Raw genomic sequence first — 24,418 nt, forward strand, 5'->3', positions numbered from 1 at the left:
AAGTACATAAATACATACAAATATAAAGTACATAAAGTACATGAATAAAGACAATAGCTATCCAGGGAGGTGGAAACGGCAGCTCAGATTTTTTTCTCATCTGTTTTTACACTGAATCTGTTTTCACAATAAATGATAGTTAAACTTTATTTCTAATTGATACTCCCTTTGAGGCTTTCTCATGATTGTATATAAGTAAGTAGAAATATACCCTTTAAGAAGTATCTTTTATGTTGCTGCTTTTTTTTTTTTATCAGAAGGTAATCTCAAAAAGAAGATGTGGCCTTTTAAAGCTGTCTTTGAGTTGATTGGGAAGATATTACAGCAATTTGTTTAGCTACATGAGCACATTTCAGAGGAATACTGATAGAGATTTAAAGCTTTTTTTTTTTCTTTTTTTTCTATTAATGGTCTGGTTGCCTATTGGTCATCGTGAAGCAAGAGAGTAAGCTTGCTTAAAGTATTATTTAAGTTAACCCCCTGTGGAAATTCCAGTAGGAATAATCGTAAATGACATAAAGACCTGAAGTCATAGCATTTAACATGACCAATCTTTAAGTTTCATTACACATACATGTGGACACACACATAGCTAACATTCTCTACAGCAAAGCTCAGAATTTTAGATTTGAAAATTTAAAAACATAATCAAATGAGCTTCTCAGGTTAAATCTTTATTTTACTGAGCATTGATTGTGTGTGGAGTAGTGGTCTATGGTGGATAATGTTTTCTAAAATGTCACAACATAAGATTGTTTCTCAATTAAGCAAAACCAGACACATCTTCCTGTCTCTGCACTGTTTATGTGCTGTGCAGGTTGAGCTTCCTGTGTGCCCAGAGCTGCCTGCAGATTGCCATCAGCCTGGTCTGCCATTATCTCCAAACCCTCTAAACCTTTCCTGTCTATCAACATGGCTTCAGAAACTGCTTCTCCACATTCCCCCTACCTGGAAAGCCCCTGCCTCAGTCCACCTTCTACATCCTGGCCATCTCTGACTCTGTTCACACATCACACTCCCTTTGAGGCTTTCCACTGACCACCTGGACTAGAATGACCAGCCCTTAGTAGTTATGTCTACATCACATGTGTTTCAGTTCATTATGAAGGATTTCATCTTTGGCTGGTGGTATTCTCTGAATGAACATTTAAGTCATTTATTAGAGTTAATCTGTTTTCTATCCCGTTCAACTTGAAGTCCACATAAAGTTGTAAATTTCCTAGGGCACTTGGGTCTTTTGTGTGGAGATGGAACTGAAGGAGTTTTAAATCCGGTTATGTGCTTGTGTGCTAAAGGACTGAACCAATATTTGAAAAATAGTAAGAATGTTGGAATGTCTATTTCCTAAAAAGTTATATTGTAAAAGAAAAGAGCAAATAATAGGCATGGGCATGCACAAAATTAAGTGGTGTTTCTCAGTGTAGTGTTTCAAAGTTTTGTTTTTCATTTTGCCTGTGCTATTCTTTATTATTTGAGACTGGCCTCACTGAGGTATGACTGCAAACCTTCTAGATCCCATCTTCCTCTGAGGCTCCAGCTCTTCTGGCTCTTCTCTGGGACATTGTGATTTTTTTCAGGGGCCCATTCTGGATCAGTTACAAGTCAGAAAGGTTTTTGGGCAAAGAGGAACTTCATGTACTAAATGGAGCAGTGCTCCCTGAGCGGTGCCTTTCCCAGCATTGTTTTTCTTTTTTTAGAAATCAAAGTATGGATCTAATGCCAAAGCTCCAAACCATAAATCCAATTTAAGCAAAGGACTTAAAAGTCAAAACTTAGGACTTAAGTGTACACTCGGAAGGAATGAGGAAGGCAGGAGGAGGATTGAATCCTCAACCAGCAACCCCACTTTGCTTCCTCCTGACCACTCTGCACCCCAAAACTTGTCTAAGTAGTGGAATTGGTTGAGTGAGCATTCAGTGACTATGTATTTATGAACTAAAGTAAAAGTGAAAGAAACTTGAAACACGGAAAAAAAAAAAAAAGAAAATTGAATCCATAATCTGCAGATTTTCTCCCAGACTTGAGTAGGTTTTATTTCTGTTAAAATATGCCTGGCTCATCTACAGCTGTGCACCCAACAGCTCACTTTATGTTATATCAAAATATTCTCAATCTTTCAACTGCTATAGATTTCTGTCTTCCAAACCTTTGCTCTAATAAGCGAGATCTGTCTGTTTTCCTTTAACAACTTAGTTAGAAATAATTTCCTTTTCTCTCCCCACCTCCTCACTAGTGCCAACTCTACCTCAATTCCTAATTGTCCATAATCCAAACCCTTGGGAGAGGAAAAAGGTAGAGCTTGCCATACTTATTTGTGTGTGTGAAGGGAGGGGCCGTAGTCCTAAACTGGTTCTTTGCCAATGATGATGGCTTCCATTTTTTTTTTTTTAAATAAAGTTGCCTTTTTCTCATATTTGTTTTGTATCTTCAGATGAATGATTTTTTTTTTTCAAAGTAGGCCTGAATTAGGGTATACAAAGCAGTAATTCTCTCCCTGGTTCCCTGGAGAGGCAACCATCTATTCTCTTCTTGAACACTTCAGCGCCAGGGAAGCTGTTACTTTGTAGGAGAGTTGATTTGTTCTGTCACTGGACAGCTACATTTCTACACCTTCATGAATTCACTTATTCCTTTATTAATCATTTATTTATTGAGCGCCTAGTATAGGACAGGCACTCTTCCAAACACCTGGAATATAGTAGTGATCACAGAGATGACAGTCACCACCTTTGCTTAGGCTCAATCTTGGCATCACTCTACTTATGCCAAAGAGTCTTGAGTGCCAGCTCCATCATATCCTTGTGTTATCTGGCGTGAGACACATATTCCTCTGTGCCTCAGTTGTTCATGTGTAAAGTGAGAATAATAATACCACCTAGCTCGGTTGCTATAGGATCAATGAGTCAATACAGATAAGGCACTTAGAGTATTTCCTAGCCCAAAGTATGTGCTCAGGAGGTGACCACTGTTATTCTTCCTGCTATTACAATTAGCCTTGGCCCTTTCTGTTGGTGCGACCTCATTATTTCAGGACTCACATCATATGTCGGTTTACTGATGCTGGGGATTACGGATGGCAATCTGCTTTGGCTGCAAGTTCCTCTCAGCTCCTAGCAGAGAGCCTGGACTAAAGTAGATGTTCTAGAAATGTCTGCTGAATGAGCCAGTTAAATATTTTGGCTTTTGAAAATACACTTAAACATAACATGGGAAGGATTTCTTCTTTTCTTTTCCAAGGTGAATTTGATCTATTCCTGTAGCTATATTGTGGAGTATTGGCAATTAATGTGCCATTAAAGATTCTTTGAAGAAATTGTTATGAAATGCCATTTATTTTAATCCTTAATAAATAAAAATGGTAAGAGGCACCACTTCCTAATAAATTATGCAGAAGGTTTGGGTTTTCAATATACATAGACCTTGTCACAACTGAACTCTAAATCCAAGGCTAAATTCTGCATCATCCTTTATGGAACTTCCACATTGATTTCCAGGAGTTTTGTTTTGTTTTGTTTTCCTTTCTTTTCTTTTCATGACCTTTGGTTTAAATGTTTTTCCTCTCTAGTTGAAAGTGTCCATGTCAATAGTGATGAATAGGTATCTTTCAATGCCTTCTTCCTGCTCCCTACCCTGCTGCTTCAGAGGTTCTGGTCAGAGTGGCCTTGGCTTACAAAAGAGTTTATGACTGTCATCTCCTAGAAGCAGCTGGAGGACAAATGTCTAAAGCAGAAACTTAGAAGGGGGCATAGCTCCAATATCTGTGCCTTCCTTAAATGGAAGCAGCCTTACAGGGTTTATCGGTACAACTTTCAATGATTCATACAGATAGCTCTGCTCTTTGGGTGGAGGTTTCTGTGTAGGTCTAGATCTGAACAGGCAAAATGGGATTATACCTGCTTTGAAATACTATTTCTCAAATGTATGAGCCTCAACTCTGGAGAAGGTATTGATCCTTGTCATGTGCGGTGATTTTCTTAAATTCAACTACTGCCCTAATTATTTTCTTAGCATAGTACATTTAGGGAAATGCTTCCTGACCCTGAAGCAAATATATGCTAAAAAGATTTTTTTGTGTGTGCAAAGTTCCCAGTTTACTCCTCTACAATTTCTCTTAAGAAAGCTAATAAAACTATGCATCTACCATAATTCTTATTTACATAGTTAATGCAATACCATATATTGTTTGCAATATAATTTTCACTGAGAACCTTTGGATACTTTAATTTCAACAGATGCCCTTGATTCCTTAACATCATACTCTTTGTAATGCTAATCGTCAATTTTAGATAATGTAGTAACAGCTGGAGAGCAAATTAATATGACCTGCTATAGGTCTGACTGGCTGTGAAAATTCCATGAATGAGTCAAATAGTAGTTTTCAGATTCCTTACATTTAGAAAATCCCATTTCTAGTTTCTGAAAAGTACATCATAGTTTGTAGTGATTTAACTGAATATATTAAATTTAACATGTGACCCTCAAGCCTTAGACTTCTCCTCCTCTATATCCTTACTGATTTCTTGTATGTTTGTTACATACATTTTTGAGAATAGAGCTGAAATTTCTGACAAAAATTTATATTTTTCTATTTCTCCTTGAAGCTCCATTGATTTGTGCTTCATGTAGTTGAAACTCTATCAGTCGATGCATAAACATTCAGAATTCTTGTGTATTCTTAATGAACTAACTCCTTAATCATTATGAAATAATCCATCTATATCCACTGTAAGATTCTTTACCCTGAAGCCTCTTTTATCCTTTATTAATATTGATTGATGCTTTTTATCCTTTTGTTTATTTATTTATTTATTTATTTATTTATTTATTTATTTATTTAAAGATTTTATTTATTCATGAGAGACACACACAGAGAGAGAGGCAGAGACACAGGCAGAGGGAGAAGCAGGCTCCATGCAGGAAGCCCAATGTGGGACTCCATCCCAGGTCTCCAGAATCAGGCTCTGGGCTGAAGGCAGCACTAAACCGCTGAGCCACCTGGGCTGCCCTGTTTTTAGTTTTAGTAGCTATACTAGGGTATAATTGTCATAAAATAATCTGTGTATATTTAAAGTGTATAATTTTATGAATTTGACATAAGAAAACAGAGTCACACTCAAGATTATGAATATGTCCATTGTTCCAAAAGTTTCTTTATGCCTCTTGGCACTCCTGAGCTCCTGCTATTCTCTGTCTTTGACCAATCTCCTAAGTCACAGATCGTTTTTGTCATTTTATATTTGTTTAAATTTTATAGAATATTATACAGATGGAATCCTATGACTTTTATACAACACAATTATTTTGGAATCCATCTATTTTGTTGCATTTATCAATAGGCCATTCCCATTTTTTGCTGAGTAGTATTCCATTGTATAGCTATCCCACAGTTCGTTTATCCATTCATCAATCGAACAAACATTTGAGTTGTTTCCAGTTTGAGACAATTACAAATAATTACAAACGAACATTCACATATGTGATTTGTATGGACATATGCTTTTACTTCTATTAGATAAATATCTAGGAGTGGAATGGCTAGATTATGTTGGCAGGTTTATATTGAACATTTTAAGAATCTGCCAACAGCTCTCTAAAGTGATTGGAGCACTTACTATTCCTCCCATTAGTATATGTAAGTTTCAGTGTATTCACATCTTTGCCAACAATTTGTCTGGTATTTTTATTTTTTTATTTTATTTTATTTTATTTCTTTTTTAAATTTTTTATTTATTTATGATAGTCACACACAGAGAGAGAGAGAGAGGCAGAGACATATTCAGAGGGAGAAGCAGGCTCCATGCACCGGAAGCCCGATGTGGGATTCGATCCTGGGTCTCCAGGATCGCGCCCTGGGCCAAAGGCAGGCGCTAAACCGCTGTGCCACCCAGGGATCCCTGTCTGGTATTTTTAAATTTAATTTTAATCTTCTACTATGTGTAACTCTAATCCATTATGGTTTTCATTTTCATTTCCCCAATGACTGGTGATGTTGCTTATCTTTTTGTGAACTTCTTTTTCATCCACAAATATTTTCTGATAAAATGATATATAGTTTTGTGCATTTGTTTTATTATTATTGAGTTTTAAGTCTTTATGTATTGGTGGATACAAGCCTTTATTCAGGGTAAAACATGCAAATCTTTTCACCCTATCTGTAACTTGTCTTTAGGTCTTTTAACAGTTTATTTTAAAGAAGTTTTTGAATTTTTATGCAGTTCACTTTATCAATGTTTTCTTCAATGGATCATGCTTTTGGTGTCTAATATCAGAATATGGTATATCATTCAGGAGCTCAGGGTAAAATGAAAATGCAGGCCTATGGTTAAAAAATTATTGATAATTTCAAGATGGTATTATCAGAGCATTAAACCAAATATGGGGTCTTTCTAATAGCATATATGTTGTATATTCAAATACGTATAGTGTTTTTCCATTTCTCTCGCTTGTCATCATATGTTTCACTTTTACATGTTATAAACCCAACATTGTATTATTATTTTTGCCTAAACAGTCAATTATCTCTTAAAGAGATATAAATAACAAAAAATATATATATATTGACTGTCAGTAGTGTATTACCATCAATAATGCTTATTATTCCTTAGAGAAGGTCCTTATTTCTATCTGGTATCATTTTCTTTGTCTCTGAAGACCTTCTCTCAACATTTTTTGCAATGAAATCCATCTGATGATACACTCCTATTCTGTATGTCCAAAAACATCTTTATTTTTCCTTTGTTTTTGAAAGATATGTTCACTGTTTTAGGGTTTTAGGATATTTTTTTTCTTTCAGTGCATTGAAGCTATTGCTCCACTGTCTTTTTCCTTGAATTGTTACAAATAAAATATCTGCTGTCTTTCTTGCCCTTTCTGTATATAATGTGTTTTTCCTACCTCTGGGAGAAAAAGAGATTGTTTCTTTATCATTCTTTGAGTACTTTTAGTAAGATGTGCCTTGATGTAGTTTTTGTCATTTTTCCTGTCTTTAGAGTTTATTAAACTCTTTGGATCTTTGGTTTTATACTTCTTAACAATTTGGGAATTTCTCAGCCATTGTTTCTTCAAATTTTTTTCCTGCTTGTCTTGATACTAACTTCTGGAGATGCCAATTAAACATACATATTGTCACTTCAAGTCTTTGCACAGCTGACTGAGGTAATATTTCCAGTCCTGTGTGCTTTTGAAGCAATACTACTTCCAATCTTCTCAGATGGTTTTCCTCAGCCTGGGATAGCTTCCTTACATAAAATGCTGACAAGCACAGAGCTGAATTCTCATGGAAACTTTCTGCAGATCTTGGAAGTTTCTCTTTCAGCAGCTCTCTCTTCTCTAATACACTATATACCATCTACTTTGGTCTTTCTGGACTCTCAGCTCAATCTCCTCAATTTAGAAAGTCCACTGAGCTCTCCTCCCTTCACCATGCCCTGGAATATTTCTCAGGAATTAGGACTCACCTCTTTTCTTTCTCATAACTCAGGGGCTGTCCAGTATCTTGCAGAATTCAATATGTCAATTTTTTTATTGCATCCCTGTTTATCTTGGTCAGATGTTGAAGTCACTTTTTAAAAAGTCTGAGACCTTTCAGTTTAAAGAATTATTAAGCTCTCTCAGATTATGGCATATGGTTCATGTAACATTCATATTCTTTTTCAGTTATAATTCCAGCATTGAAATTTGTTCATTATAAAAAAAAAAAAAAAAACAAAGAAATTTGTTCATTATGATAGTATTTGATTATAAAATATTAGCAAATGTTAAGAGTACTCTTGGGCCTATGTTCCTCAAGCCATTTGGTTACATTTGATTAGCCTCTAACTTTATGAAGAACATAGTGAAAAAAAAGAATATAGTGAGAGGCATGATTAATATTTATAATAATGCAATTGTATTTTATCTCATAGTAAGTATAAAATGGCTTTTTGGTTGAGTAGCATAAAGTGAAAGGATTATCAAAATTAAAGAACGTGATTTTGTCCATTTAAATGGCAAAGTAAAACTTTTTTCCCCCATGCTTTGCGATTTGGCGTGTGTGTGTGTGTGTGTGTGTGTGTGTGTCTTTTTATTGTGAACAAAGTATCATAAGTTCAACTTCCAACCTGTCAATATTTCAAGATGGCAGTGAGTTATTTCAGAATTCCAAAGGAGGTTTTTAGCAGTTATTGTCAATCATGGTTTTCTTAATTTAAAAAAATCTTTTAATTAAGAAATAAAAAGTTATCATTGAACATTTGGACACTAACTGAATAAGCTTGGAATATTCTGGAAATTTAACTAGAAATACTTAGTAATTGTACTAGTTGCAAAAATATTGCAAGGATTTTGAACACTCTTTTGAGATACTTATCTGAGAACACCATTAGGAACACAAATAATAAAATGTATATTTAGACTTAAAAAAGGAAGTATCATTTAGATAGCAACTAAAATGAAGGATCTCAGATTCCACTCTTCCTATGACAATAGCATTTGAAAAATTAAGTAGAATACTCAGCTATTTGCTCAACAATTGAGGAAATATTATACCCTCAGTCAGCTAGCAGCATGGTGGATCCTGACACTTACACTAACAAAAAGAAGTTGGTACAAAATATCCTCAAAGCAGTGTTAAGTTTCTTTCAGTATTTGATATCATTGATGAAGAATCTGAACATGAATCATGTGTTCATATTGATAAGTGTTGCAGATGCCACACCGAATGACACATCAGCACACTGAATGAGACAGAGCAAACTGCTTCTTTGCATATGCATGTATGTGTTCTGGCCAGGAGGAAATGAAGTAATTCATAAATTAGGAATCTGTGACAGGATATATTATTAGCAAAACTTTCTTTAGATGTAATAGTAATAATGATTGGCTTGAATCCCGAGCATCATTGAAGGGCACACATTTTTTTTTCCTTTTCATTTTTTTTAGAGATAAAAGGAAGAACATGCAAGGGGGGAGAGGCAGAGGGAGAGGGAAAAAGAGAGTCTTCAGCAGTCCCCATACCCAGTGCAGAGTCCAACTCGAGGCTTGACTTCACAACCATGAGATCATGAGCCAAAATCAAGAGTCAGATGCCCAACTGACTGAGCCATCCAAGCATCCCACATATTCTTCTTATTTAAATATGCACAAGAATTTTTAATATTGTCTTTTGCAGCTATATAATTAACATTGATAATTTATTTTTATATATATGTAATTGCAATTTAGAAGGAGTAAGTTAGCAAACCAACAAACACAATGTTTTATAATTATTCATCTTTATAAGCTATGAATAAATAAAGGGAAACAGTAGATCCAACTTTTTTGCCATTTTATTGTCCAACGCTGAATTATGTTGGGGCTACAGGACTTCCAATGTGTTTCTAATATGTTAGAATCTTGCCATTAGAGAACCTCATTGGAAAATACTATTGGAAGGAGTTGCTTTTAACTGAGCTCTAAAGATGTGTTTCCTTTAGGAGCTTGTAGACACTGAATATTCAGAAAGCTAGTGAGAGTTCAACCCTGCATTAGGAATTCCAGGAATCTTATTAGATCTGTCTGTTTTTTGGAGCTGTGGGTCAAATATTGAACAGGATATTATGGGATGCCTTCCCTTTAGTCATCCTTTCAGGTATTTTCCTCGAGAAGAGATTCTACTCACTGTTGTTTCCTTAATATACTTTACTAAGAGGGATTTTTTTTTTTTTTTACCAAGACAGTTTTGGAAAAAAAATTTTTTTTAATTATTGGTGTTTCCATTTCAAAACCTACATTTATCTTTATCAGGGCATGTTCTGCTCCTCCAATTCTTAAATAGGATACAAAAATGCGGGACACCTGGGTGGCTCAGTGGTTGAGCACCTGCCTTCAGCTCAGGTCGTGGTCTTGGAGTCCCAGGATCGAGTCCCACATCCGGCTCCCTGCAGGGAGCCTGCTTCTCCCTCCACCTGTGTCTCTGTGTGTCTCATGAATAAATAAATAAAATCTTTAAAAAAAAAAAGGATACAAAAATGCATCTTGCCTTGAATGCCATTTAGGGCTTACATATAGATTCTTTCAAAGAATAGATTCAGTATTAGATATTTGTTGAACAGCTGCTATGTGCAAAGCAGAGTAATAGGCTACTTTGAATAACATACGATGCAAATTATCAAGGGATTTATAATCCCTTTAGTATTTGCTGGGCAGGAATACACATAAACCCAATAATTCCACACATGACTAACTGGCATAAAACCATATCATACATTCTTTCTTATCCCTCTCAGTAGATAGCAAGCTCTTTGAGGACAAGAACTGTTTTTTTGTTTTTTGGGTTTTTTTTTAATGCAAAATTATATCTCTAGTGCATATAGGCATAAGATTATGTTAGGCACTAGAGATAGGCTGTTTTAGGCTGTAGAATCAACAGTTAAAATTGAACAGAAATAGTAATGCATTGGATTGGGATGGTGGATTGGTACCACTCTGAACTAGCTGAAACACGCTTTCTAGAGGGATGGACCCTCGACATAGCATGGGGGCAATTTCCAGGGGAAATTGAATGTCATCCTAGGTAAAGCACTAACAAAAAGATATAGAGGTTTTTTCATAACTTTAGTTTATTTATCATTTTCCTAATGTCCCACCCCACCTTTTTTCTCAGCCCTTTGGAAGAGCTCCTGGATATGGTTTATTTTTATGGCTGAATTATATGATAATTTATGGCTTTGGGTAAATTATTCACAATGCTATTTTCTGCAACTAGGAGTGCCAAAATCTCATTAGTTCTGCCACAAAAATGTCTATTCCAAAAGTTGCTTTCTACCCTGTAAATAACATGTGATTTTTTTCCATAGCTAATAGAGGAGTGACATTTAAGAACCTTCACTGATAACCAACTAGTACCGAGATTTATGTGTAAACAAACATGGTGTGTGTGATGTATCTACAATTTTATAGTTGCTATATAAAAACACATGCCATATTGTGCATTTTTCAATTTAAATAATGATTAAAAATATCTCCATCACTCTAAGGATTATCTTGATTTCTCTTTTGTCAGTCTGCACATTGCATGAAAACAATTTGTGACAGTGATTGATTTAAATGAACCCGCTTCTGAGAGAGTGATTGTTTTAATTAAAAATGTTGGATATTTTTTTCCTTGTATCTGAAGGCAGTTGAACTGATTTGCATTTCTTTCAGTTTCGAGTGTTGAGGCTAATATATTATGAAACATTTTTTTCTTGAAACACATGCACATTAGCTTTCATTATTTCTATTTTAATTAATGTCAGAGTGTATGGTTAGTATGGAGTTCCAGACAAGGAGTACCCTCAAAACATTTTTAGTAAAACATTCGAGTAAAATGTGTTATAGGGTAAGTATAATGAAAGAGAAAACAGAAGGAAAAAGGATAATTAAGACATAGTTTTCATATTTTCTTAAGCAGAGTAAATATTCTGATTCATAAGTACTTTAGAAAAGAATAAGAAACTCTAACAGTTTTATGGGTTGAAAAATATTTTTGCATTTTTTTACATGGCTAGCTAGCTAAACTGTAGGTGTGGGATTTCAGGTATTTATTTTTCTTTAGTTATTAATTGACAGTTGAGGTTGTAGTGGTTTCATATATATCAGTACTAAAAACAAAATCCTTGGCTTCTATTTAACATTCATTAGAAGAATGTCACCAAACCCTCTTATCCTATTAGTTTAGTGAAAAAAAGAACATGTACCTCATTATAAGCTTGTTTCATATATGTAATTTTTTAACTGTTTTATATCTCAAGGCATACTATTCATTTGGGGTGATGTTCTATTTTTATCACAGTAGATGTCCTAACATTTTCAAACACTTTTGGCTGATTTCATGTTAGATCTGAATAGATAAGGAGGTCATCATTGCTTTTGTTCCATATTTGTGTACTTGTTTTTAACCCTATAACCCATGTAGAGGATTTGTCATCTTTGCTGGGGTTTTTTTGGTGTTAAGTTTTCTTCTTTGAGTATCACCATTAATCCATACTGTCTGTTGGATTTTTCCCCCTAAAATATATCAACATTAGTTAAACTAGATAATGTAATTTATATACCTTCCTAACCTAGAAGGTATAAACTTCAGCATATTGCAAATCACTCATTGGAAACAATGACTGCAGCCAAGGTCATGGTGCCAACCCCTCAGAATTATAGGGTGCCCAACCTGCCTCAGGTACTTCAAGGACCTCATATGATATGTGACCCTGAAGATTCCGAAGTCAGCTCATGTTAAGTATTTACAAAGCGTAGTTGTTTTTTTTTTTTAATTTATTTTTTATTGGTGTTCAATTTACTAACATACAGAATAACCCCCAGTGCCCGTCACCCATTCACTCCCACCCCCCGCCCTCCTCCCCTTCTACCACCCCTAGTTCGTTTCCCAGAGTTAGCAGTCTTCACGTTCTGTCTCCCTTTCTGATATTTCCCACACATTTGTTTTGTTTTTTTTCTTTTGTTTTTCGTTTTTGGAGATGACGATTAAACAGGAAGTTCCAGTATTGGATCTTCACATACTGCAATCCATTGCCTTTCCCTCCTCTTTGGGGTGAGACAGCCCACTGTTGATGTTCTTTTTTGAGAGACTAGTGCTTCTCTTGCAGCTGCCCAGACAAGGTCCTGTCCATTCCAGCAGTCATGTGAAATATCTTACTGATATCAATATGTGTAAGTGAGCTGTCCAGCACATATTAGGCTGAAGTTGAGACTTGCTGTACGGTGAGAATATGTAGGGTTTTTCTCTTCTACACAGTAGATCTAGAAACTTAATCATACCATTGCCTGACCACATACAATTGATGTGGTTGTTTTCTCAGGAAAATTGTCTCATTTTCTTTTGTTTTGTATCTGTTATGATTATTTGGCTTTGTACTCTTGGCCTTTGAGGAAAGTTTTTTTTTTTTTTTGTCTTCTTTTTTAATTATTTGAAAGTGACCTCGAGCTATAAATGGCCTCATTGCACAATAGCCAATTTTATAAGTGAGGATTATAGTGAAGGTTTTATGGATATGTGACTAAGCACAAAGAGAAACTAATAAGTGGAATCCTTGAAAATTTGGGGCATCAGTTAATCTACAACAGTAATATGCATTTAGGATATTTGTATATATGTATGCAATATTATTTGCATGTTGAAATGTTATTTTTACACATCTTTTGTCAAAAGGCTAGTGCCTTTTGATGCAGATATTAAATCTGCATTTTCATTATGAAATTTAGGAAATTTTAAAAATAATAAAATGTTGAAAAATATGTATTCTAGTAACCAGAAAAGGATATTTATATTTCACATTTTGGTGTATTCTTTCCCATGTATTTTTATAGTATTTTTCAAATAGTCATACTCATTTTATTTATATACACACATGTCATTACAAAAAGGTTTATAACACCAAAGATTTATTTTTGAGTTAGAAGTCTGGAAGACACAACTAAAAAAAAGTTTTGGACACTTTTTAGGCTTTACTACCATCCTGGATTTCATGTTGTTGTTCTGATTGTCACTCTTATTAGCAATATATGAGATTACTAGATAAATTACACTCTAACCCAGTCAGCATTCATTGAAATATATATATATTGCCCAGGTCCTATTTATTTAGACCCCAGGAATGTAATGATAAGCAATATTATACATTTCTATTTCCTTCATGAAACTTACAATACAGTTTGGAGAAAGAGATCAATCATACAATTGCACAAATAAATGTGAAATTCAAACCATGAATTATAAAGCAAAGTACTAACACTTGTTAACCTCCATGGTGGGTACATAGATATAGGTTGAATTAGTTCTTGTAACTTTAAATGTATTAAAAACATTTCAAAATGAAATAATTTTGATGTTTTAAAAATGAGTAATGCCTATGAAGAATGCTGCCATAAAAGTGTTCAAGGGAGGAGTCTGAATTTATCTGAGGTGTCAGGAAAATGCCCCAGAGGAAAAGTTGATGGAGCTGAAATTGAGAAGGAGGAAAAAGAGTAAAATATGCAAAGATTTATGCATGTGGATGTGTGCACAAGGAAACATCTTTATGCAGGTGAGAATATCTGAGACAGAGAAGGTTAAGGGGATGGGATAAATGTGGGGGACTATGGGATATTTGTAGGCAGCCAGCAGTGACCCAGCCTGGCCTATGTGCAGGGGATGGCGTGGAAAACAAAGCTGGGCAGATAAGATGGGGCCCACTGCTGCAGGGCATGTGCATAGTTCAGTGGATGGCCAGAGCCACTGCATGTTTCCTTTTCTGCTAGATTGGAACAGGCACACGGTAGGTGGGATAACTACCTAAGAGAGGTTACAAGGGGCTAAAGTGCTGCCAGCAGTGAAAATAGAAAGTGAGCAAGATTGTGAAGACAGCATCTGCAGGAAGCGGGCAACTGTTTAAGTGGAATGACAAAGGCAAGCACGGTGGTGATCTTGAGCGGCTGAGACAGTTCACATGAGTCATGAAGTCAGGGGTACAAGTACAAGGAAGGAGAATGACACTAGATGAGTTGAAGACTACCGTATTAGATCTGCAACTTTGGTGAGGGTTTCACAGGTGCAGATTTATTGGAGATGTGGCCAGTGGCAAAGTAGGGCAGATCATAGAAGAGATTTTCAAGCGTTTTGATTCTAGCTTCATGTTATTGTTTTAAATCACAGATTCAGCTCCAAGTATGCAGGATTTGGGTTTATATATAATTGTGATTAATCTTTAAAAACTTAGTTTAAAAGAGAAAAAAGAAGATTGTCTTTGCATTTTATTTTAGGTTTTTAAGATGGTTTAGGTCAATTGTTCAACTTCCAAAAGCCATGTAGTTTACTTGTTAGCCGGGGAGGATCATGTTGGAACTCTCAACTGGACACTTGTCAGTTCTGTGCTTTTTGTCAATTACTCCATTGCTCTGTCTCCACTTGCTCAGCTACAAAGCAGGCTTCCCATTAAGTAAGTTGTGGTGAGTTTAATGAGTTAATCCTGCAAGGTACTTAGAACAGTGCCTGGCACCTGAGAAAAGCACAATCAATGTTATTATGGTTTCTAAAAAGAAAACATCAAATAATGTGAAACTAGGTACATAGAAACCAATTTGGTTTCATTTCTTTGAAATTAAGTGAGAACTCAAAAACACAGTTCCGTTGTTTTCTTTATACTTCCTTATTAGAAACGAGAATGTGGGCAGGAAGGGTTCACTTGGCCTTATGACCTCTAGTTTCATCCATGTTGTCACAAATGACATAATTTCCCTCTTTTTGAAGGCTGAATAATATTCTGTTGTGTATAGATACTCATTTTCCTCATCCATTCACTCACTGATGGGCACCTAGATTGTTTCCATATCTTGGCTAATGTGAATAATGCTGAAATGAATATGTGGGTGCAGATATCTCTTCAAGACCCTGATTTCATTTCCTTTGGCTATGTACCCAGAAGTGGGATTGCTGGATCGATTGAGTTGGTAGTCGAATTTTTAATTTTTTGAGGAAGTTCCATGCTGTTTTCCATAGTGGCTGCATCAGTTTGCATTCCCACCAACAGTTAAGAGGGTTCCTTCTTCACATCATTATCAATACTTACTATCCCTTGTCTTTTTGGTCATAGGAAAAGAAAAAAAAAAGAAGTGTTCTCTTTAAGTGTGAGGGAGTTTGTGGGGGTTGTGTGTCTTGTACTGCCTTGCCTGACCTACTTAATTCAAGTCCAGAAGATGTAGTAAGCTAAAATGTAAAATTATTAAAGATAAATAATTCAGAACATAAAGGTTTTGCAGAAGAATTGTCAATCCCTGAAATCCTCTGTATGTCTTCATGGCAATTAAGAACCCACCTTTTTACCTTTGTCCTCTTCTTTTCCATGCTATTTATCTTCAGTGATGAGTAGAAGTACAATGCAGCATAAATAATTAAAGAAATCCTCAATACTTTAGAGGGTTGGTAGCCCAGTCAAATTTTACTGAGTGATGGGCAGACTAAGATGCAAGAGTAATTTTTCCACTAAAGCATATCTTAGAATTGTATACTAATTTTTAAAGGTGTATACTACAGAATAAGGAACATATGTCAGACAATCCCAATAATCACTTAGATTTTTTTTATCCTAGTCTTCTAGAAGCATCTACACTCTATTATATTTAGTCACATTGATGTGACACTGTGGTGTTCATGCATTATTCCCCAGATTTTTTCACTCTCATTCAATCTTTGAAGAAAATCTGTGTACCATAAATTCACTTTTCAAATGATTGGTTATAGCATATGTACAAAACAATAGATATTGGCATTTTCTTTTAAATTTTTGAGCATTAAACAAAAAGCTAAGGGTATTCTGGTTTGGAACAGCTTTTTTTTTTTTTTTTTTGGCATATGTATATGTATTTTTTGTGTGTGTTCACCTGTTGGCAAATCCACAAATTTTCTGTCAATTACTAGGTAGTAGCCTTCATCATTCTATACCATTCTAATGTTTTGTTAGTATGATCTGATTGCATTTGCATGTCTCATTCAGCAGTTCTAGAGAGGTGCCAGTTGCCATGGCAAGAACTATGATGTCCAACATCAAATCTAGTCATGAGATGGGGATGGCCTTTGAAAAGCCACATATAAATATTTATATTCAAAGGTACAACTGTTGGTCCTTTGCGAAGCCTGGGTCACTTGAATGGTTATCTTTTCAATGAATCATCAGATGAGAAGTCTGTTACCATATTTCCCTTTTTTTTTTTTAATAAACTTCCACTGTCCTCTATCTTTTGCCTTTTTGGTTAAGAATCAAATCCATATTTTATAATTTCATTCTCCTTTTTAGATAGAAATCTGTTTAATATGTCTAATTTGTCTGGATTATGGCCACAGAACTGACCTCACAGCATAGGTTTGTTATTGTGCCTTACCCTGAGCTCAGAAATCAACTTTTCCATTTTCCTATGGGTCATGCATGAGTACCAGATGCTTCCATACCCATTAGAGTAACCCTTTAGACATCAAAGAAACACTCTCCACAAGAGGGCGTTTTCTAAGAATGCATATCAAAATATTAGTTTGATTTAAAAAATATAGGTTTTTCACCTTTTGGGATTACTTGTCAAATTAAGTAAAAAGAAAAATCCATTTTAAAGCCTTTAATAACGTTTCTTAGAGCCAGAAGTGTGCAAAAACTCTTGTACATTCATCCTGAATGATATTAAACTATTAAACCAATTAGTTTAGGACTTAACTAATAATTAAACCAATAGATCAAGGAGCTTAATTGTTTTTGATTAATCATTGAAATCCTCACATTAGTTTTATAAAATGACCCATTTTCTGCAGCTGCCAAATGCAGCTTATGACCTTCTATGATTAGTATGCACCAGGTTTGAGAAGTACAGAGGAATCTGGGAGACATAGAATAAAAGGTGCTACTTCTATCAAATGCCCTCTTCTGAAAAAGAAAGAAAAGAATCAGAAAAAGAAATAAAAAACTCTATTGTGACACGTTGTGAGGCTTATGATAACTATGTTTGCCTTTCAGATCCCCAGCTCAAGGGTATAGTGACCAGGTTATATTGCAGGCAAGGCTACTACTTGCAAATGCACCCCGATGGAGCTCTCGATGGAACCAAGGATGACAGCACTAATTCTAGTAAGTGACAACCTCAGGCCACCCGCTAACACAGTTGGTAGAAGATACGCTGCTACAAAAATGACTTTTTAAACTACATTTACAAGTATTTGTTACGTTGGTTCATTTTTACAAATGTTACACGCTAGAAGGCCAGTCATAATTTTACTTAGACCACATGGATGAAAACAGGAACAGAGCAACACCAGAAGCCTGTTGTTGTAAGATAATTAGTTTCTCTTTCTTTCTTTTTTTTTTTTTTTCTTAAAACAATCATCAGACCCAGCATTCTTGTTACTTTTATCTCATAAAAATAAAGTAAGTACACTAGTGCATTTAGATGAAAGATGAATCCATGTTTCCTTTGGAGATATTTTTATTAGGCCTGTAGGTTTTTAATGGTAACTGTGGAAATTCAAGAGCTATAAGGATTAGTTGTTTCAAATCACAGAAATGTAATTTTTCAAATTCTTCGCATTCAACAGGAAAAGTTAGTATCTCTTTTTAAAAGAGAGGACATGAAGGCTCTATGCCTTTAAATACATTGTACAAAATGTTTAACTACTTTACAGAATTGGGTCTGTGATGACTTGTCTTAAATTGAAAAGCCACTGACCCTGGTTGTATTCGTGTCTCTTCATTTTACTGTTTTTAAATATATATCTTTTCTTCATATTTTCATTTTAGTGTCCCTCCTTATCCAATTGTCTGCTTTTTTCCTTTCCCATTTTCTATTTATACTAATACTGGATTCCTTTTAATTTAGCACATCAGTTCTAAAATAGACACTCTCTACTTCTCAGGAGAATTAATGAAAAGCAAAAACTGATTTTATTGGACATATTTATTCACATATTACTAGTGGATCAGGAATGGATATGAATTTTTTCATCCATTTAACATTTACCCTTCATATATAGAGCATCATTCCATGAAAAGAAGGGAGGATTTGAATACACAAGACCAAATTATAGGTACTTTCTGTTTCAAATTTTAGTAATCAAATTTTCAATAGCACTGAGAATAGCTAATAAAGGAGACTGTTTTTGCATTTGGTGTTACTATGTGAAATGTCAATATTTTTCCAGCCATTGCATTTACTTTTTAGATTTTGGAATTTGCTTCATTTTAAATTTTTCTTTCAATTTAAAAATTTTTCTGTTTGCATTTCCTCCTTTTAAATTTCTAATCTTTTTCTCCCTTTGTGTCTATTATGTTGTCCTTTTGTCCTTTTAAACTTTTCCCTATCATATTTGTTCATTGATTCTCTGTCATTGTTGTTTATTTCCTTCTTCTATTTAGAAGAAGAGAAGGTAAAGCAGTTCAAACACAAGGAAGAAAGAGAAGTTATTTTTACTCATAAGACTGAGGTCAACCATTGTTTAGTTGTTGGGATTTTGCTATTAGGTTGAACTTTTTAAAAGTATAAGTCCTTGACTATCTTTGATCTATAAAAGATGTCAGTTTCTTCTAGTTCAAGCTAATACATGCATGTCTGCTCATTTTCTTCTCCCTATCTTTAACTCCTACCCATTCTTTGACAAAAGGCACTCTCTTTCGTTTATGTCTTATTCTTGTGGGGGTCATGGACTCTTGAGACTTGTAAGTGCTGGTGTCTTCAATATTCTCTGATTTCCTTCAACAAAGTCCAGTGGAGCATGAGCACTAGTTTTCCATAACTCTGATCATTGTAAAATTAAGACATTCTGACTTAGAAGTTGAGGCCATGCCTTATGACCAGGTTTTTAAGAAAGGAAACAAACCATAGCTATATGAAAATGATGTTTAGTTGAACTTCTCAGAACAAATAATTTCCTTCAAAGTTTTTATGTATTTTTTCCTGTCTTCTTTGGTTTTTGTAATGCCAAACAAGTTAGTTGTTTTTAATGATGGAAATCAATATTGAATTAAGAATTGTTAGGTAGACACCATCTTTTATAGCATATTACTTCAGAACTCAATAAGCAGCACGATATTTTCTACACTGTGAAAGTGCAGATGTAGGCATTAAATGCACACACGTAATTATATCTGGTTATCTGAAGAATATTTAACACTAAACTGGAAAGCTGAGACACTAAAAGATACACAATCTTCTGTTTTATAAATGTGTGAGGCTTTTCTCCTGCTGCATAGCTGCATTAGAAGAAACAAGAATCTTGGGGCAACACTTGAAATCCTCTCTAATCCCCCTATGTGCTGATGAGGAATGAGGAGTTCCTGTGTACAAGCAAACCAGAACCAAGTCATAGCACCCACACTCTTGGGGCTTGCATTCCTGTGCAATAACTGGCCCATAGCTTCTTTACTTACAAGTTCTGTTGGCATTTTATGTTCATGTTTAACTAGTTAGGTTAGTTTTGTTAGCATTTCAACATTTGCAAAGACATAGCAGAAGAGAGCAAAATGGGGTATGATAAAGATTCTCTCCTCAAAAGGCTATAAAAATTGTATGACCATAAAATTTAATAAAACTTGGCAGGACTACAGAGCTTTATAAAAGCAATGGGAAATTACTAATTAACACTACTTTTGTTGCCATCACATTTGTAAATGAAAACCACACTGTTTTTAGGTAGAATTTAAGATTATTTCCTTTTCTTTGGTCCATTACAGCAGTCTTAGGAATCTTGAGAAAATCATAAGCTGTGAATAGTATTCTATAAAAAGGGAGGGAGCACTAGAGGTGCCGGCAGGCAAGTCCTAATGGGAGCACAGTCCTTTCATTTGAGGAAGTGTGTGATGTAGCAATTCACAGATGCATTGCAGATTTTTGATAATTCTTTGAATATAAAACAAAGATTAATCATCTGTAAGTAGGGGAAATGAGAAATAACCTAAAAGTCACCATGATGCCCCCCTAAAAATTACCAAATGACAAAACTGAGGCTTGAACCTTCAAATCTTTGTGATTTGAGTTGTATACATCTCCCACAACTAAACACGAGCTTATTTAGAACTAGGTAAAGTCAGAACCACCCAACTAAGTTGCCTTTGCCAAAATTTTCAGATGAGTTGAAAAGAGAGGGAATGGCCAACAGGCAGGTGAACCTGACATACTAAAGTCTTCCCAGGGCTTTCTAGCCTCAGATTTAGAAATCTCTGGGAGGAAAGATGGCAAGACGATGGTTGATAATGGATGATTGGTTCTAATAGAGAAGATACTGTAGCAACTTGAGTGTTTATTGGTTTCCATGTTTTCTGGAAAGATCTTTAACAAGAAGAAGTGAGTATCCAGATTACTTCATCATCATACTTATTTTCAAGGGTGTTACTTGTTTAAAATTATTCGAGCTTCCCATCTACCTACTAAATGTTACCATTACTATGAACTATGGCATTTGATTAAGAGGTGGTTTTCTTTTCCCCCAATTGGCTTTTGGGGATGCCATGAGGTTTTCCTGTGCTCTTAAACTCAATACTTCCATTACCAGTCTTAATAAATGCTACGAGCAGAATAGGACTATAGAAATATCAATATGCTAGTAACTATAGCAATATTAAAATTTCACATGAACCAGTTCCTCTCACCTTAGAAATTCCAGGCCTGATAATCTAATGTGTAAAAAATTGCCCACCACTCACATTGATCACTTCTGCACCATCTTGGGATGGTGGTTTTCACTTCAGCTGTACTTCTGGGTCATTTGAGGAACTTAAAAAAAAATCCTTATTCTCTAAACCCTAACCCCACCTCCAGAGATTCTTATTTAATTTAGTCAGTCTGTGGTTGGGCATGGCTGTCCTCTTTTATGAATACAGCTAGTTTTAAAGTATAGCCAGGGTTGAAAATCACTATTATATGGAAAACTAGAGTATTCCACAAATAAAGTAGCATGTACATCTTATTATTCTAACTCCCCTAGGCTTTGTAAACATTGCTTTATAATTATATAAAATACAAAAGGAATGGAAAAATATAATGATGTCTCAATTAATGTGGATATCTGTAGTTATAATTAACACCATGGATTCATTATGGTCAGCTCTGAATGACCTCCCACATGACAGTGGTTATATGGATTCACTTTGTATTGTCATTGTATAAAATTCTAACATTTTATAATTCAGGTCCCAACAAAAATCTTAGGGAAAAAAAAACAGAATTTTTTTATGGTCATTTTAAACTATCATCTATAATTTTTCTGTTTTCCATATCACATTATTTTGGTGATTTCATGATGTTCTTACTTTCTAGAAGTATAACAACTGGCCTATATCAAATATACAGCACCTACAAATACCATTAAGAGTATATAAAGATTAGAATAATTAAGTTTCAGAGGGTTAAGTTAGAATAGTTTTCAAGGAGAGGCGTACAATTATGTTTTTCCTCCAAAACTTTTGCACACCAATCAGGCATTGTTCTATAGTGCCCATCTTTTCAAAATATAAGGGAGATGGGACAGTTTAGGTGTTCTGGCTAAGAATGCAATGGTCAATGGCCCTTTCCCATGAAGAAGGAATACTGAGTTACAATGACACAAGTACCTCATACTGCTCAATGACTCCCACTTATGTTTACTATTCAAGTAATAGAAGTGAGCAAGCATAAGCCTCATTCTTCCATAACATGAGCCCCTAAAATCCCATGGAAGATGGTCCAGTGTTATTTTGCATTGTGAAAGCTAATATCCACCTAACCATATACATTCCTTGAATATTCCTGTAGGAATAATTATCTACATCCATGGCCACCATGTCCTTTCATCAGAAACATCTTGAGATCTTGGGATCAGTAGCATGTAATAATTGAAAGAGAGGGAATAATGGCCCCCCTCATTCTGAGAAAACATATGGTGCCTCAGAATTAAATAGAAACTGGGATCCCTGGGTGGCACAGCGGTTTGGCGCCTGCCTTTGGCCCAGGGCATGATCCTGGAGACTCAGGATCGAATCCCACGTCGGGCTCCCTGCGTGGAGCCTGCTTCTCCCTCTGCCTGTGTCTCTGCCTCTCTCTCCCTCTCTCTGAGTGACTATCATAAATAAATAAAAATTTATAAAAAAAAAAAAAAGAATTAAATAGAAACTAATTTATAGAGCCCATTTTTAATTATGTTCTTAGTAGACCCATAAATTGAAGTCAATGTTGCCTATGTTTTTACAATTATTTATCTTTTTTGGAATATAGTTAAGAACTTGACCTCAGGTATTTTGTTGACTTGTTTACTTCAGCATTTCAGTACTGTTGTTGCCTGTGCTGGGCTGGTCCAGTTGCTTGGAATTAATCTTCCATTAAGACCTTGAATGGAAACAGATAACCACACTGTGGATAATTAACAGTCCTCTTATAAGTGCATCCATAATAAAGTCCCCCAAACCATCAATAGTTATTACTAAGAATGGTGCTAGAATACTTACTGAAGAGCCAACATATAACCTTGGCATGGAAACCTGTTACGGGGATGTTAAGGTTTTTCAGAACATCAATGATAACATTCCTTTCTGTACTATGTGAAAAATATAAAAATACATTCCTTGTCAATAAAGAAAGAGATGAAACGTGGAAATATAAATGAGTATATTTATAGATGGGGTATATCCCTTAGATGAGGTAAATTGAACACTTTTCCCTCTTTTATTTTTATAGTTTTATGAGATATTAGTAAAGACAATGTCTCTCTAAAATGTGCATGCCATTCAGTATGATTAGTTCTTTCTAAATTGAGCACATTGGCAGGTGCACATCTTTTCTGGGCTCTGCTGGCATCTCATATTGGTTCAGCAAGAGTAATTCCGTTTTGGAATTACCTTTTTAACTTCTGGCCTGTCCTACATTGCAGTGATAAAGCATACTTTCTGCATGAAAGACCAGAGTAAGCATTCAACTTGGACTTTTAAAAATTCCACTCTTTGAGAATCTTCAGAGCTGATTTCTTTTGGTATCAATTGATGTCAGAGACTGTGATATGGGAATCATGATTACAGGCCTGATTCTGTTTATTATTCTATCAGTTCTTCAGAATGGTATAAGCAGACCGTTAAGATGTACAAAATGAAGCTCAAGTGTTAATTTTACCCATTATAGAAACATTTTAATTATAAAGAGAGAAATAAAAGTTAATTAATTGGAACTTCTCAGAAGTTTGTAACAAAGATTATTATTTTTTTAAATAAAAGAAATGAGGGAGGGAAAAGTGATGGCAAGGTTTTTGCTTCTCTCTGCCCATTCATGACAGGCCATGTTTATCTTTACAGCACTGTTCAACCTCATACCAGTGGGACTGCGCGTTGTTGCCATCCAGGGAGTGAAGACAGGGTTGTATATAGCCATGAATGGAGAAGGTTACCTCTACCCATCAGTAAGTAACATGCCAAAGATATTGGTTATTCATTCAATGTTTGCAAAATACCAGTAGCAGCAACAACAAAAATGAAAAGAATCTGTATCTATTGATTCTGCCATTTTTGCTTTAATATTTGATCTCTACTACGATGCTATATGGGCTGTTTATTCATTATTCATCAACATTTGATAATATCAGTATATCAAAGAGAAAAGTAATATTACTTCTTAAAGTTGTGCATTTGCATATTTTTAAAAAATGAACTAGTTTGTAGAAAATTGAGTAATTTCAAAAGAATTGATGTTAATATGTTTTTTATTTCTCTTTAGAAATGTACTTGTCTTAGAGAGTTTATAGTAGAAGATTATTTTGTAAAAAGAAGCAGAATAACATGAATTCTAAAAAAGAAAATTTAAAGAGTGTAGTTCTTTTAAAAATAGAAATTCAAGTTGTATTAATGTTTTACTGGGGAAAATACTTCTAATATAAAATGTATATTGTATTTAAATCTAAGCAAGTCTTCTTTGTTGTGTGTTAATGTGTACTAGAAGTTGA

The 24,418-nt window shown here is 34.9% G+C and overlaps 1 protein-coding gene across 10 annotated transcripts in view; it reads left to right on the plus strand.

Moving 5' to 3' along the window:
• FGF14 (fibroblast growth factor 14) overlaps nucleotides 1–24,418 on the plus strand; it is a 614,603-nt gene that overhangs the window by 463,631 nt on the left and 126,554 nt on the right. For 9 of the 10 annotated variants that reach the window (XM_077855039.1, XM_077855049.1, XM_077855041.1 and 6 more), the window contains 2 exons: nucleotides 17,487–17,597; nucleotides 23,775–23,878. In XM_077855039.1, coding sequence (XP_077711165.1) covers nucleotides 17,487–17,597; nucleotides 23,775–23,878 — 215 coding nt within the window. The remainder of the gene's footprint in view (nucleotides 1–17,486; nucleotides 17,598–23,774; nucleotides 23,879–24,418) is intronic. The other variant, XM_077855046.1, reaches the window with a different exon arrangement.

Source organism: Canis aureus, chromosome 17 (genome assembly GCF_053574225.1).
Source record: "Canis aureus isolate CA01 chromosome 17, VMU_Caureus_v.1.0, whole genome shotgun sequence".
Taxonomy (NCBI): domain Eukaryota; kingdom Metazoa; phylum Chordata; class Mammalia; order Carnivora; family Canidae; genus Canis; species Canis aureus.